Raw genomic sequence first — 16,878 nt, 5'->3', positions numbered from 1 at the left:
TTCTTGTGTGCTTCTGGGAGTGCTGGTCACTGCCGTCGTCCAAGAGAAAGAACTGAGAGACAGGAAAAGGCAGGAGGACGCAGCCCTGTCATGGGCACGCAAGGGCACAGGACACTCCAAAGCCCAAGAGAACAACGGAGAAGCTCGAACAGGCGCCTACCGCGTTGTGATTCTTTCATCTGTCTGGAAGGTCCTTCCTCCCTCAGCCCCGCAAACTCCTCTCTGCCCTCTGGGATGTAGACCAGATGTCCCCGAATCCGTGAGACTGTGCCTCCTCCTGTCTGCAAAGGAGACATTGTCCATCTGTCCCTTGGAGGGCTGTCACTGTGCCAAACTGTACCAAAATCACTTGGGTCTCTTCCTCTCGCAGCACCCCCCACGGAGGAGACAGTGCTGGGGTCCCACTAGGAGCAGAGCGAGCTGGTGCCAGTGTTGGAGGAGGGCGCTGTGCCGCCTTTTCTGGGTCTAGTCTTGCCCTGACTCTCACAGGAGACTCTGCAGATGAACCTTTCCTCTCGGTAACACTGCATTCCCAAGCAGGGGCAGGGAGCCACCTTTCCAGAGAAATCCTCCCCCCCCCTCCCCATTTAGGGGATTCCAGACCATAGCCAAGAAATCTTCCTCAACATCTGGCCCCCTGGCCACCTCCTTTTCCTTTTCCTACCTTCTTTTTCTGAACCCAGTCCAGGGAGCCCTGCTTCTGCGTCACCTCTGCCCCCTGTGCTAAAAGAGCCAGGCCTGAGGTGTAAGATGTCAGGAAAGTAACCGCATTCCTACCGCCTTCCTGATGGTAGAGACCCATCAAGGGCAGCCTCCGGGGTCAGCGGTGAGAGGGACGGGTCGGGGGAGGCGGGGAGTCACTTTATTAAACATCCTAGGGCTTTTTTAAAATTTTACTTTTTTTAAACATTTTCACTGTAATACTGAAAAAATATGCCATTATAAAATCCTCATATAGAATTAGTAAGTTTAAAGCGGGGACAATTCATCTTTCGATGCTTCTTCTCTGGGTGCCCACGCACTTCACAATCCCATGTTGAGGCTCTTGGCTTTTTGACTTGGGTCCAAGGAGACACGCGGACCCGAAGGGCGCCCCGGAGGCTTTTCCAGCTGCCCTGTGGATGCCCTTTGTTTTCACAGCTCCAGACTGTGATTCTTTGGAATTGAAATCCATGCCAGCCTTGCCCTACTGCTGTCCCTTAGCGTCGGGGGCCTAGTGTGGAAGTCGTTTCCCTCCTGTCACTGACCGTGTCCTTCTAAGTTCCTCATGAAAATCATGTGCTAGGCCAGAGGACACCCCGAAAGGATGTGTAGGGAACTGATTGGAGAAACTGCTTGTTCCAGGCCGAGCAGAAATGCTCCGCCATTTGAAGCCAGAGCAGAGAATAACGTAGTGCGGGTTAATAGATCAGCGAAAGCTGTTTTGTCAGCTCGTGAAAAGGTGAGGGAACCAAATTTTTATAATCGTTTCGCTGAGCAAACAATACGCGTAGTTATTACAGACTCTGGAAAGGAAACGATTTTAGGCTCATGTCAGGCTCTGGGTCCTGTTGCAGGCAGTTGAGCTCTCAGAATGAGCAGAATAAAAAGCCTCTGAACGCTTGTCGACACCCGTGCTATAAAAGGACACGCAGTGGCCTTCATGACTCCCTTCTAGGGGGATGCTTCCAGTGGTATTAACCTCTGGGCATTTTCATATTACTAAGGGCAGTGTGTCTGGTAGGATTAATTTTGTGGGGGCCTAAGGGCAGCACTTCGGAGGGGAGTGGACTTACAGTCTCGGTGGCAGGTGTGTCCTCAAGACGACGCCAGCACACGCTTTCCAGAGCCGCCATCTTGGTCCTCGTCTACACCGGCCAATGGCCACACCCCTGATCACACAGAAATAGCCCGCTAGTTGTATCTCCGTTGACCTTTGAAGAAGTGTGCCCCTTGGAAAAGCCAGTCCTGAGCCTCCAGGCTTTTAAAATAAGAATCTGAGCCTTTCCTCCCTCCCAGCATCCCTGGTTACTTCCATGGTCTCCTCCCATTGTCTCCTCCGGTGGCTTCTGGTCCATTCTGTGAATGGGAACCGCAGCCCCTCTGGGCCCTGTCTTCATCAGGATGCCTTGTATTGAATAGCTACCCCCCCCCCACTTCCTGAACCACAGAGCTCAGTGTTTTGATTATCATTTGAAAGCTTTGGAAATCTGAGAGTTGCTCCCGGAATGAAAAGGTAAGTGCACTAGTTGTTATCAGGTTCGATATTTTGGTCAGTTTACCGGTTGCTTAGTAACCGAAGTGAAACTGACCAGAAGAAGGAAAAACTTGAAATTCGTTTCCAGGGATTGCCTCAGACTGCCAAGAAGGCACCTTCCTGTTTTAATGTGACTAATTTTTTTTTTTTAATAAGTGCCTTGAAATCCTTTGGAAATGATGCACTGTTTTCGGGATGTTCAGTATATTAATGGGTATCCACAACCATTTGCTGTCTGAGAAGAAATTCTGAGAGTCTGCCTTTGCGAGGAGGCTCTTGAGACCACCCACTTCCCCTAAACCAGGCAGGAGCCAGCTGCCACTTCCCAGCCCCTAGCGTGCCAGCCTGGCCCATCGCTGCGTCTAGATGAAGCCAGGACCCTAGGAAACCCTCTGTTCTCTACAGCGTGTGTTGGACCCTGAACTGGCCCCCTGGCCACTGGCAGCAGCCAGGCAAGAAGTGAGGAATGGCTGAAAATAGGCAAGGGTGGCCCACTGGACCCCCCAGGGAGCCACAGGTCCACCCTTTATCTCTAAGCCCCCGGGACTGGGGAACTGTACTGGGGGAGCCCTGCCAGCTCCTCGTGCAGACTTGCTCTGAGAACTAAAGCCCTGTCCAGAGTCTTCTCCGGATGAAGGGGAGTTACCACTGAGGACTCCGGGGGCCTGGAGTCCTTCCCATCCTCGTCCTCCCTACATGCAGCAAAATGCATTGAACACCTGCTATGCTCCTTTCTTCTTCAATTCATCTTGAGAGAGACAGAGCAGAACTTGCCTCTCTGTCCTCCCTCCACCTGCACTGCCAGGAGTAGCTGGTACTCGAGGGGAAGTGAGCCCAGAGGGGAACACCCCTCTGGAAGACAGACCCCAAACCCAACAGTGTCTGTGATCCGCAGCAAAACAGATGGACCGCAGGCACGGAAACGAGCGTGGGAACATACTCCAGCAAACGAGGAAGGTGTGAGCAAGGTAGGGCAGAAACAAGGAGTAATTAAAAAACGAATGCAGTAGGAAGAACAGAATCACCAAACTAAGGAACCAAAGAAAGTTTACAGGGTGGGTGCAGCTGCATCTATCCGGGTCAAACGGAAGAACAAGCCGGAAGGCAGCAGAACAGCTAAAGAAACAGCAGGTGCAAAGCCAAGGTTGCGTGCAGCGGAGGGACGGAAGGAGATGGGGGCCCACAGAGGACCCCGCAGGAGAATTAGCAGGACACCCTCCCTGCCACAGGCTCAGGATCCCGGCTCCTTCCACGCAGGCCCCTGCCCTGCAGACTAACAACTGAGCGTCAGGCTCCCTGGACCTGCCCAGCGGGAAATTGAGGTGTGGCGCCTGCAGCTCTGGTTCCCGGCGCCCAGCTGCGATGCCTTCCCGCCCTCTCCCACAAACACGGGGCAGGAGCCATGCGACTACGGCCCGTCCTGTCCTGTAGTCCCCGACCAGGGCCAGGACACTGGCAGGTGCTGGGAAATGGTCATGGGATGACGGAGGGTGTAAGTGAGCTCTGCCGGCAGTGGCCGAGGAAGTCCGCCTCGTAGATCCGTAGATCCGGATTTTGTAAACACAGCGATGATTAACCGTCTGACTAAACCTCCGAACTGTGCTTAATGCCATTTGCCTTGGGACAAGTCCATTAACGTTTTCTTTCACCTTGAGCCCAGCGAAGTTTGCACCTGGTTGGAAGCCTTCTCCCAGCGTCCTTTTCTGTCCGGTTTAAGACCTTCACCCTTCAATTGATTCTTTGTCCCTTAGGAGTCCGCAGACTCCCTTCTGCAGTACAGAGGCTTTTCCAAGAGGTCTTAGAGGTTTGCCTGGTGAGGCGGTTCCTAATGTCGCTGCCCCTGCCCCGCCCCCAGCACTTCACAGCGGGGGCCCAGGCTGGGTCTTCTTTACAGAGTTCCCCTAAACACAGCTTCATTTCACAAGCCATTTGAGGAGTTGTTTCAGACTTTGTTCAGGCCCAGCTGGAAGCAGGATAGTGTTTCAAATAGTTCTAATGAGCGCGGAACCTGATCAGGGGGCCTCTGTTACCCGGTTCAGGCTGCCGGGACCTGAAACGGCCTCGGGGCCAGAGGGAGCGCAAAACCAGCCCAGCCAGGGCCCGAGTCCGGTTTAGCCAACTCTTGACGTGACGGCTGGGCGCTGGTGAGAGCCACACAAGCAGATTTCAGGGACAGAAGGACCCGCTCAGAGTTGGGCCTGTTCCAGGGCCCCCAAGCTGGCCCAGGGGGGAAGACTGGCCCACCGCTAGCAGGACGCGCTGCTTCCAGGACCCCAGTCTCTAGCCAGAAGCCAAGCCCTGCACCAGCACAGATGAGGGTGCAGGAGACAACGCAGCCCAGCCTTCAGAGAGTCCCACTGTGGGGGTCCCCCGCTCTAACCTGTCAACTCAAGCCTGTACGGGGAGGGAAGGGACTGGACTAGTTCCTGAGATGGAGCCATCAGGAGGCTCTGGGGAGTGCTGGGCGTGGGGCCAGAAGTAGGAGATGCGGGTCCCCAGAGTGGAGGGCAAGCCAGGGAGATCATGCAGTCCAAGGCTCTTTCTTTACAGCCCCGCGGGCGGTGGGAGCTGCCCAAGCACAGGGCCCTGGGGCTGAGGGGTGGGCCGAGGTGGGTGGTGGGTAGAGCTTCATGGAAGGGCCTGGTGTAGAGCACCAGGGAGGGCACAGGGACCTATAGGTCTCCTTGGAGATGGACTGGGGGGCCCCTGAGTCCCAGCAAGGATCTGTGGCTGTGACATTGGGCTCCCTTTCTGCCATGACCCCATTGAGTCTTCCTTGGGTGACGGCTACTCTCAGCCTTGGCCTCCTGATGGGCCATGGGGAGCAGTCCCGTAGAAGATGGGGCCGTGACGGTAGCCCGTTCTACCCTTCTGCTAATAAAGAAATTAGGCCTTTATTAGAACTCAGTGTTCCTCTCTCTCTCATGATGTTATATGTTGGAATCATATATTTGCCTTCAGATGACTCAAAGGAGTACTTTCAAAACAGAAAAAGGGAGAAAAGACCCTAGCGGCTCCATGTGCACGAGCCAGCCAGGTGATGGCCGTGAACTTGGGTGGTTTACAGAGCCGACTACAGAGTCCCCCAGCCTCCATTTCCATCCTGCCACATCCTTCTCCACGTTCTTGTGGCTCGTCCCACCCTGGCAGACTTCTGTTCGTCTTTCAAAACCCAGTTCACACATCCCCTCCTTTGAAGCCTTTCCAGATTCCCTCCCCCAAGAATTTTCTGCCTCCTGTTTTTTTAGGGCACTCTGTTCAAACTCTCGGTAGGACACACTCTATTTCGTATTTCGGTGGCTCTGTCTCCCCAGTGAGATTGGACCCCCCGAGGGCAGGGTGGCCGTTCCCACAACACAAGCACACCTCCTCCAGGTGGGCGGCGGAGCCCCTCATAGGTCCAGGTGGCAGGTCATTGTGCTGAGCTGGGAACCGTGGTCACCTCGAGCCTGCCCACTGCCCACTAACAGCTCTGTCTCTCTCACCTTTCTAGGGCCGACGAAATTGAAATGATCATGACGGACCTTGAAAGAGCAAACCAGGTAGGATGTTTCACGGCCTCAGGCTTAAAAATCCCAACAACTTTGCCATTTATGTCGTCTCGCTAGATGCGTCTTAAGTTCGAAGGCCGGTTATTCTCGTATTTTTTATGTGTGATTGTCAGTGTCGATGCTTTTCCCAATGTCATGGGAAGCGTGTGGAAGGTCCCTTGGCAGAGTGTTCGGTTGTGGTCCCAGCGTCCCAGACTCCCTCGGTGACTACACAGTGGCCGTTGCTTTTCCTTGTCCTTAATCCATTTCTCAGGTGACCGACTGTGGTGCCACGGCAGCCATTAGGCTCGAGTTTGTACCAGCGAGTCACAGGTGCCTTGGGGAACGTGCCGGCACAAAACGCTACACAGAACAGGACGGCTCTACACTCAGCCGCCTGGAGGGGCCTGGGGGGCTCAGCCGGTTAAGCGTCCCACCCTTGATCTCAGCTCAGGTCCTGATCAGGGTCATGAGTTCAAGCCCCGCATCGGGCGCCACCCAGGGCATGGGGCCTCCTCACATAAATAAATAAATACTCAGCTACTTGGAACATTGCCCCCCACACAAACACAGAACCCCTAACTTCTTCCCCGAGGACTCCGCCAAACAGGAAAACATTGCGCTTTAGCGAACGGTGCTGCTGCTTTAAAAAGAGTGAGTCTCCCCGTTTAGCTCCTCTGTTTGTGGGGAGAAACAGCCAAAGCTGAGATCGCTCTCTTGGCCTCAGAAGGCTCCAGGCTGTGGCCACAGGCGCAGGAAAGCTTAGCGCTTCGCCTCGGGTGGAATCTTTGTGTATTAGTGGCCCTGTCCGTCGCAAGAAGCGCCGACGGCTCTCGAGTGACTTGTGCCTGGTTCTCCTCCGAGCGCATCCCAGGCACTGAGCCACTGAACCCTCGGTGCGGCCCACCCTGGTCGCCGCTCCCGCTTTACAGACAGGGGAACTGAGGTCAGTGGCTGATCAGGTGCAGAGCCGGGATTGGAGCCCGCGCTCCTCACGGCCACCCTCAGAACCAGGGACGCAAACAGAGGTCACTTCGCCTTTCTTTAGACCCTCTCAGCTCCCAGACGCACCCGTGTCCGCACAGCTCCTCGCTGCCCAGCGCTGCTTCCCCTTCACCTCCCCAAAGTGCTTTAGCATCTGTTTACCTTCAGTTGCAAACAAATTGACTTGGCCCCTTCGCGCTGACTTGGCGTTGCTCAACTTTGCAAAGGCCTTATCTCCGAAGGAGGTCCTAGGAAGGTTCACCCTCTCCCGTCAGCCCGTTGCCCTCTACGCATCCACGATTGTTCCTGGCCAGTCTCGAGCCCCCTTTTAACGGTGCTTCGGGGTTTCAGCTCCGGGTTTGTGCAACAGACAGCCGCAGGCTGGGAAGGTCGAGCGGACTGTCCCGTACTGGCTCTGCGGCAGTCCCCAGGTACTGAAGAAGTTTGGCCAAGTTGGCGTGCCTCTGCAAGTGTTGAAGGCTGCCTGGCCGGATCTCAGTCCTAGGAGACACCAGGCGGGACTGCGGAGAAAGGGGCCACCCCTTGGTTCAGGTCCCAGCCCCGTGTGTGCTGGTTGTGTGGCCCGCTGGCAGTGCTTTAGAAAAGAAAAGGAAAAGAATGAGCTTTGCGAACACGCTAAGGGAGAGAGGAGTCAAAGTCACGGAGAAGGTGGAATCCCGGTTGGCGGGGGCCGGGCGAGGGGGCTGAGGCTTGTTCAACGGATTCAGAGTTTCATCTTTGCAGGATGAAAGACTTGGGGAGGTCAGCTGAACGGCAGTGTGGATGTCCTTAATTAACAGTGCTGGAGCGGACGCTAGAAAATTGGTTAAGATGGTGTATGTTCTGTGTATTTTACCATAATTAAAATGTTTTAACTTTTTTAAAACATAAGAAAGAAAAGGAGGGGATGATAACTGGTACTTCCTCTGCACGACTGCTCGGAGGGTTAGAGGTTAAAATGCCTGAGTACGAAGTAGGAGCTTAGATAAATCTGTAGTTGCTGGAGAAGAGTGTATTTGGTGGGAGAATTGTACAGTCCCGTGCTGAGGAAATAGTAGCGCGGTGGGCATGGGAGAAACATCGGTGAGTTCTCACTGATAGCACAAGGGTGAGTTAGAGCCTGATGCGGCTGCCCGGAAAAATGAATGCAACCTCAGGCTGCATTCTTACAAATAGAGTTTCTAGAATGAAGGAGGTGGAGTTCTGTACCTATCTGCAGCAATCAGTCCATGCCCGGGGAATTATAATATATTCTGGAAAGCACACTATGAGGACAACTGGGACGTGGAGTACCACTCGGGCTCCACCCCACAGCCAGGACTGGGAAGGGACCCTAACAACAAAAAAAATCAGGAGGTTTGGGGACATTCCTGATCTCTGGGGAACAAGGGAAAGAAGACAGAGGGGCTTGACACCAGACACCAGAGGAATAATTTCAGGAACTTGGGATGTGACAGGGTCACAAAGGGGAAGGCCCTCGGGTGGGGACATCACGGATCCTGTCCCGTAGCTCTCAGGCCTGGCCCGGGGAAGGAGTCAGGCTTTTTCATGGTCATGGACACACTTGGAGGCTGGTCTTAGTCTTGATTAGAGAAGCCTTCTGTCAGTCCTGGCTCTCCAGAGATGCCCAGACCTGTGTGCCCCCAGAGCTGTGAAGGGAGATGTGGCCCAGCCCCTGCTGAGGGTGTGAGGTCAGGGATCAAACACAGAGGGAACAGGAGGAAGGATTGCACTTGACTCTGTGGTCATGAGGAAGACAGCAATGCAGGCAGGCACAGAAGGGCAAGGTGAGCCCTGAGCGCTCTGGGCCATTCCATAAAGCCAAAATAAGGAGGTGCGGGGTGGGAGAGTGGGCCTACAGGTAGAGATCTAGATCCAGGTTTGGGGGAGGGCTTTGAACGTCAGACCTCTGCGTGGAAGGCCTCTTTCTGAGAATGCTGAAGAATCCTGGGCAGGAGTGAGACGTCAGAGTTGTGTTCTAGAAGGATCCCCCTGGCGGAACATCAGAGAACAGTCGGGAGTGGAGCAACTGGAAGCCAGGAGAGCAGCTGTCATGCTACATCAGGGCAAGGATGACTCGGCGCCTGCAGCGAGGCGGTCCCAAGCAGAGAGGAGGCGGAGGTGACAGGGCAGGAGGAGGGGGACGAAGGAGCCGTGTGCCCTGTGCAGGCGCAGCCAGACATCTGGTTCAGCCGCCTTTCCCATCAGGGGAAATCCCCAGGAGGAGCAATTTACTAGTTCATTGGCATATAACATTATTTTTGCACTAGGTTTATAGTCAGAATGTTCTACTGAGACCTGAAGCTGTTTTATGGCTACAGCACTTGTGTTTCTATTGTGCAGCAGTGGAAGAGCAGTCCGCGGCCGGCAGCTCGGGGTCTCATTTGCACCTGTTCGTTAAACTTCAAGGCACTTGCCTTCATACTCACCGCCTTAATTGCTGGCCGTGATGATTCAGAGCTTTGAAGACCGCGTGGTAAATAAGAAGCCCCGGCTTTGCGCCTTGCGACCGTGGAAAGCCACCTGGGGGCTTTGGCCACTCTGGCACTCGGCCAGCTGTACCCTCACCCTCGAACCTTTCCGATCAGCTCCGATGGGAGCTGCTGGCAGCACAGAGCCCCGGCCGGGGGCAGGAGGAGGTCCTTTTTGTGAATGGTCCTCCTCCTGCTAACCTGCCTGATCTGACGGAGGAGGCTGCCCTAATGGGGGGGACCATCAGCTTGAAGCACAGCTTCGCCCCCTCCCCTCCCCGCGAGGAAAAGAGCCACAGGAACTCCCAGCAAGGCACGGTGCTTTCTTGGACCAAGGTTTCTGGGTTCCAGTGGAGAACAGCTGGGTTTGTATCCCAGGTCTCCCACTTCCAAGCCATGTGACCTGGAATGAACCCCTAGGCTCCTGGGGTGTTTCCCCATCTACAGAATGAGGGTAGTAATTCACACATCGGAGAGAACACTGCTGAAAAAAACAAATCCACTGCATAAATTTTGAAGCTCTTAATCGGCTTTATTCAACGATTCATGAATCGGGCAGCAGCCCATCCAGCGGACAGAAAGGAGTTCCGAGGACCTGTACAGAATGGAAGTCTTCTGTAGGCAGAAAAGGGAAGGACGAGGGGTGCATGGGTGGGTCAGTGGGTTAAGCCTCTGCCTTCGGCTCGGGTCATGATCTCAGGGTCCTGGGATCGAGCCCCGAGTCGGGCTCTCTGCTCAGCGGGGAGCCTGCTTCCTCCTCTCTCTGCCTGCCTCTCTGCCTAGTTGTGATCTCTCTCTCTCTCTCTGTCAAATAAATAAAATATTAAAAAGAAAAAAGAAAAGGGAAGGACGAGGAAAGAGCTGATTGTCTCAGGCGGGGTGCCCTTCGTACGGGGGCCGGGAGGGGTGTCTCGGACAGATGACCTCACTAGCGCTGACCAAGAAGTTCCAGATAAACGGGTTAGGGGTCCCTTTCCCGGGAGAGGCTGACTCTGCAGTTAGGTTAGGTCTTCCGTCTTGGTTTGCTGACATGGGGTTTGGCACAAGTGACTCCATTTGGAGCCTGTTGTCTCTCTTTTAACAGTTCCTCCCTTTTGATCAGACTCTCAGACTAACTGAGAGACGTGGTTAAAATTGAAGGCGTTACTGCCATTCTCAGCCACCACGCTGTAGGTCTCTTACTGATCTTCTGTGTGATATTCCCAGATCCCGGTGTTTTTTGTGGAATTCCTGTGGTGGTCACGGGGTCACGACTTCAGGCTCGCCGTTTCTTAGCGGAGTCGTTCTTTTCATTCCTCTTCTGACGTTCCAGTCTTGAGATCATTCGCTTGACGGTTCGTGGCCTCGAACCTGCATTTAAAGCTTTTGAGAGAAGACAGCACACCACGAAGGTTACAATGATTATTATAAGTGGGATAATTCCCAGTGTCCGGAGCGCACTTTGGAGCCATGGTCCCCAAGACCCAAATGATTCAAAATCAAATAAGTCAAAGAGCTATCCTGTTGGAAGAGTCCCCTTTCTAAGCCTGGAGGCCTGCCCAGTAGCTCTACAAACACGAGTTCCTGCTTTCTCAGAAGTGTCACTCCAGGTGCAGTAAAGGGGTGTTGATCCCAGCACAGACCCCACCTTGTTCAGCCAAGAGAAGCAAGGCCTCTCCCATCATCCCATCTCTGGCCAAAAACAACCTTGGCCAGAGACTATAAGGGTTTTTATTGAGTGGCCGTTGCTTTGGCAATGGATCCCCCAGTGCTTTCAAGAGTTAAGGAGAGGTCCCTGGTCGTAACCTCATTGGCATTTACTGCTAACCCGGGAAGGAGGGCCTGGCCAGAGGAAGCCAGTCCTGAATCACCAATGCCTCCCAGTAGGTCCTTTCTGACTCGAAACTCGGAGGCTGACCAGTGAGCTGTCTCTATCTGCACACAGTTAGGGGCACGTTGGATAACCCAAGAGCCATTGCCCAGGCATGCACCCGCCAGCCAGATTTGCACAGGCGCAGGGATGGTGATAACCGCCACAGGCAAAGATCAGCCCTCTCCGGGCACAGAGCGTTCCCACTAAGGTGGCGCTGTTAATGGACAGGTAGGAGTTCTTTACGACAAATCCAGCAGTCTGAAAGGCAAAGGCTACCCCACTCCTAGCAGTGGCCTGGGAGATATGGGTGTTGGTGTTGTCTTCCTAGGCTAACCCCAGAGTCAAGGAACAAAGGGGAAGAAGAAAAGGTATCATGTTCAGTTCAAGTGTGAGGTCTTCAGCATCTTGGGGAGAAGCAGCCCAAGTCGATGTTAGCTGCCTCTCTTCCTAGTCATTCCATGTGGAAGGTCTCAGCGTTCAAACAAGACCAGCCGTCAGCTGGAGCCTCCTTGAGCTATGACCTCTGTAGCCACCTCAGGTCCCTAGAGTCTGCCTGCCATCTGGGCAGCGAGGAGGACCTCGTCTCCTCCCTTCCAAGGAGATTCAAGGGCAGTCTTTGTTCTTCGGGAACCCAAATCAGAAGGGTAGGAGAGGGGCGCCTGGGTGGCTCAGTGGGTTAAAGCCTCTGCCTTCAGCTCAGGTCATGATCCCAGGGTCCTGGGATCGAGCCCTGCATCAGGTTCTCTGCTCAGCGGGGAGCCTGCTTCCTCCTCTCTCTCTGCCTGCCTCTCTGCCTACTTGCGATCTCTGTCTATCAAATAAATAAATAAAATCTTTAAAAAGAAGAAGAAGAAGGGTGGGAGAAAATTGGAAGCGTGAGTTTTCAGAGTCGTGGCCAGATATGAGGAAACTAGAAGAATTCAAGATCCATTCCAGTTTATAGGTTTTATCATAAAACCTCAAAGACAGTTATAGGATTTTCTTTCTGCAATCACCCCTATTCATTTTTTACTACAGATAATCACAGTAAGAGTAATTTTACATTCAACTTGGCCTGATTATTTACATAAGTGCAGCAAGAACAGTGACTGACCATGTCAGCTCCTCCATGCTTTCAAAGCTGGCACCTTGTAAGCAAAGAACCAGGACTTATTCATTGGCCTCAGAAAGTCAGCCTTAGTTCCTTAAAGCTGTCTGATCTATCCAAGTCTGCATTTCTCTCAAATAGGACCAGCAGGACAAACCCTTGGTAATATTCCCAATATTTCTAACTGTGTCCTGTCATAAGGAGAACACATTTCTCATTGAAGTTATGCAAAAACTGACTATATTGCCGTGAAAAGAATAGTTTCTGAGTTCTGGAGAGATCAGGTTGGGAGAAAAAGTAAATGTTCCTTTTTTTTTTTTTTTTTAAGATTTTATTTATTTATTTGACAGAGAGAGAGATCACAAGTAGGCAGAGAGGCAGGAAGAGAGGGAGAAGCAGGCTCCCCACTGAGCAGAGAGCCTGATGTGGGGCTTGATCCCAGGACCCTGAGATCATGACCTGAGCCGAAGGCAGAGGCTTAACCCACTGAGCCACCCAGGCACCCCATAAATGTTCCATTTTTGTTTAAGAAAGTAAAAATTGCCAAATCACTGTTTGAAACATCAGTGTTTCAAACAAGAAGCCGTAAGAATTATAGTTACCCTCCTCCGTTCATTTATTTATTTGTTACTAACCCTCATACTGCTTGAACCCAGTTGGGTTTTTTGGTTTGCTTTTTTGTTTGTTTGTTTGTTTTTCCCATAAGTTCTGGGAATTCTTACCCAGCTCAGTTTAATGATCTTGGTTATCCAAAATTTGGACTTGTCACAGTCCTTTCCATGAAACCCCATGAAGACGAAGTACTTCTGTAGGGAAACTTTTGCAAAAGCAGCTGAGTAAAACAATAACTCTGTAAATGACATAGACTTTTTTTTTTTTAAGATTTTATTTATTTATTTATTTGACAAGAGAATACAAGCAAGGTGGAAGCGGCAGGGAGAAGGAAAAGCAGGCTCCCACCATGCAGAGAGCCTGACGTGTGACTCGATCCCAGGACCCTGGGATCACGACCTGAGCCGAAGGCAGACACTTAACTGACTGAGCCTCTCAGGTGCCCCAATGACAAGGACTTTGAAATGTGCATTATTAAAGATCTGCTGACAGTTCATTTGATAAGGAATTGTAGTCATTTCTGTGATGGATGACATTTTAAGATAATGACTAGAATCATGACATAATACCAGGACAAATCAGATTCCTAGGAATTTCACACAATTTCTAAAAACACTTATATAACTATACAAATACAGCATAAAGAAGACTCAGTATAAAGTTTCCCATGTGATTTAACAAACCAAATAAGCCGAGTTTCTTTTAAAATCTCCCTTTTTATAAGGTGAGAGAACAAATCCTTTGAGATGTCCAAGGACCCCTCAGAAAAATCTCAAAGTTAGTTCAAAGTCAGAAAGACTTCATTTAGCACAGAAGTTTGTCAAAAAATATCAAAGGATTTTAGAACACTTGGTCAAGTAGGATCAGAGATCACTGTGACACAATACTTACTTCTCTGTTTAACCATAGTGACAACTGAAGACCTTGAAGGCAAATTCGGGAAGTTAAATAGTTGTTTAAAAAAAAAAAATCCTTAGCTCTTTTAGTAGAGAAGACAGCTTTCTTAAGAGATCAAAGACCTGGGGTCCCCTGGGTGGCTCAGTGTGTTAAGCCTCTGCCTTGGGCTCAGGTCATGATCCCAGGGTCCTGGGATCAAGCCCTGTGTCAGGCTCTCTGCTCAGCGGGGAGCCTGTTTCCTCCTCTCTCTGCCTGCCTCTCTGCCTACTTGTGATCTCTGTCTGTCAAATGAATAAATAAATAAATCTTTTTAAAAAAAAAAAAAAGAAATCAAAGACCTGATAAAGACCTGGGAAATTATTTTGACAAGACAAAAAAAAATCTTTGTTTTCTGGGCAGGTTCCCTAAAAGGTAAAGAAGACCTTTTACAGTCTTTTACCAAGAGCAAACCAGTATTTCCAGAAAACTCTGTCCTTCTCAAGAGAAACACCTCAAAGAGGCACCTGGCTGGCTCAGTCAGTAGAGCACGTGACTGTGAATCTGAGCCCCACGTTGGGTATAGAGATTCCTTAAAAATAAAATATATTTTTTTAAAAAAAGAAAAGAAAACCAAACTCTAATGTTGCACCAGATCAATTTTGATGTTAAAAACCATTTAACATCAAAATATATTACATGTATTCTAACTTTAGCTAGCTTGACCACACATGAAAGTTCTTTCCAAAGATCTCATTTCCACAGTCTACAACTTTTCTTTTTTACATTCAGGTTTTGCCCTGTTTTTCCTCTTACCCATTCTGAAGTAAATAGCCTCACTTTAAGACAAAATCATTTTCTTTTCCCTCAACACACATGCCTCTCCATTCCTCACACCTTCTTTGACTGAAGACATACATCTTACTTTCCTTGCATATGATGTTTCCTTTATTATTTCTAGTAGTTTCATTAACTATATTAGAGTTTTTAGCCATTAGAAGCCTTTAATTTCTAGTGGAAACGAAGAAGTAAGTAAGCGTGAACTTTCACATCAGTGCCCTGTGGCTTGGCAAATGTATAGATATGTTGTATAATTTCTAGAAACGTGGTTTCTCATAGTAAGTTTTCAGTGTGGCACAAAACGTGTCTTACTGGTTGACCCCAATATCTTTAGTTCCTCTGTAAAGGGAAGCCCGAAGTGGATAAACCTGTATTCACTGATTAATTAGCCTTTTGCAATGAATCTTGCAATGAAACTGTTCTGGAATTTTAAAGCATCTTGGAGACTTCTGCCTGCCAGTTAAACAGGTACCCCATTGGGTTTGTTTGATTTGGGAGCCCTTGCTTTCAAGTACACTGCTCAAGTGATCTTCTCTAACTGGAACATTCTTCCTGATGGCCATTGTAATTCTAGGTTGTTTTTTATAAGATTCTGCCATGTTTGTAGATATTTAAAGGTTCTGAGACTCTAGTTCTTCGAAGTAAAATAAGCAGATGTACCAGTAGGTGATGGGCCCAACTTTTGGGCATGTTGACGATGATGATGATATGATGATTACTGTTTTAGCTAAGCCTTTGGGTCTCAGGGAGCCAAACTAATATCTGAAAAGGGATAGGATGCTGGGTTGGGAGGTGTGTGATGTTTTAGGGTGTACCTGATTGCATGGAGATTTTCTTAAGGTTGGCAGGTGACCTAGTATCTTTCTAACTGTGTCCTAATTTGCCCTAACTCGGGGGTGTTAGAGTTAGGTAGGTCTAAACAGGGACTCCGGTCACCAGCACAGGGCCAGCTTGGGACACAGGGCAAAAGGGGCTCATCTCTGGCCTGTAGTAGGCCTTCCTGACCTCTCTTCTACAACATCACTGAAGCGGGGTCACCTCTGGGGTTCTGGCTGTTCTCTGGGGTCATGTGTGGGTTTGGCTTTGGAAAGAGGACCACGAGGTGGCTGTGTGCTTTCCAGAGCAACGGAGTCTGTCCCTTTGTAAGGCTCATTTGTTGGCCTCGCTAGCCTCCCCTCTCTTTTATCTCTCCTTCCGGAGTATAGGGCCTTGTGGAGAGCAGGCTGGGAGGTCATCCCCCAGGAGAGCGTGCCTTCTTGTCGAAATTGTCCAAATGTGGTGTTACTTGTACCTTGAGTATGGTAGCCAGAAAAATGGCCCCCAGAGATGCCACCTCCTAACCCCAGGACTTGCGAATACATTAGTGTCCCTGGTAGAGGTTAAGGCTCCTAACAGCTGACCTTGAGGTGGGGAGACGACCCGGGAGCGTGTGAGTGGACCTCGTGTAACCACAGGGTCCTCAGATGCAGAAGAGCCCACATCAGAGCAGTGAGCTGGCTTTGAAGGTGGACGAAGGGGCCACGTGCCAGGGAATGTGGGTGGCCTCCAGGAGCCGGAAATGGCAGGAAAACAGATTCTCCCCCAGAGCCTCAGAAGGGAGCGCAGCCCTGCCCACACCGTGATCCTAGCCTAGTGAGACCCGCTGCAGACTCGACTTCCAGAAGTAGAAGATAATTAATGTGTGTTGTTAAAATCCACTAAACCTGGAGTCATTTGTTCCCACAGCTTTAGCGAAATCGTAGAAGGAGGGCTTGCCTGCTAATGGACTCGTGTTCCCAGCCAGTTCCCACCTCTGGGAAGCCCTGGTTTTACCTGGAGGCTCAGCCCATTGTCAACTGGTGTGGCTGCTTGGTCCCTGGAGGGGCTCACTCATCGCTGGTGGCCCGCGGCCTGCGCTCTCATGGCCACACAGACAGAAGGGGACAAGACACACAGACCAGGGCCAAGCTGGGCAGAAGCCGGGATCAGATACCCACCCCCACCATTTAAAACCAGTGGGTAAATAGGGAAGAGCCTGGATTCCATCAGGTCTCAAGCCTGGTTCTGGAGAGCGTGAAAACACGCCTCCCTGGCCAATGCCTGACCACAGACCCCTCCGTGGACCCGGGCCCTGCACCTCACGCCAGGCTGTGACTGGCCTCACCAGCCTTCCCCCAGGCCTTTGCCCGCCCCGCCAGCTGCAGCTGCCCGAGGCTCGTGCCTTTGCCTGCACTTTCTGGCCCACCCCACCGTGCCTCCTCCATATTTTATGAATCAGAGTTTTCAGACTTTAAGGTCTGGAAATAGCTGTCAGCATCCTATGTCGGCCTTCTCATGTGTTCTCCTTCAGGGGCTGAGTTGAGGGAAAGATTCCTTCCTGCCCTTCCTAGAGCCCTTGGGGAGCACTGAGGAGG

At 51.2% G+C, this 16,878-nt stretch overlaps 1 protein-coding gene across 11 annotated transcripts in view; it reads left to right on the top strand.

Moving 5' to 3' along the window:
* CUX1 (cut like homeobox 1) overlaps nucleotides 1-16,878 on the top strand; it is a 352,264-nt gene that overhangs the window by 240,688 nt on the left and 94,698 nt on the right. For all 11 annotated transcript variants that reach the window (XM_032872502.1, XM_032872504.1, XM_032872503.1 and 8 more), the window contains exon 9: nucleotides 5,730-5,778. In XM_032872502.1, the coding sequence (XP_032728393.1) occupies nucleotides 5,730-5,778 (49 nt within the window). The remainder of the gene's footprint in view (nucleotides 1-5,729; nucleotides 5,779-16,878) is intronic.

Source organism: Lontra canadensis, unplaced genomic scaffold (genome assembly GCF_010015895.1).
Source record: "Lontra canadensis isolate GAN:19392208 unplaced genomic scaffold, GSC_riverotter_1.0 scaffold45, whole genome shotgun sequence".
In the NCBI taxonomy this organism is placed as follows: Eukaryota; Metazoa; Chordata; class Mammalia; order Carnivora; family Mustelidae; genus Lontra; species Lontra canadensis.
This window is presented reverse-complemented; position numbering and strand designations above follow the sequence as displayed.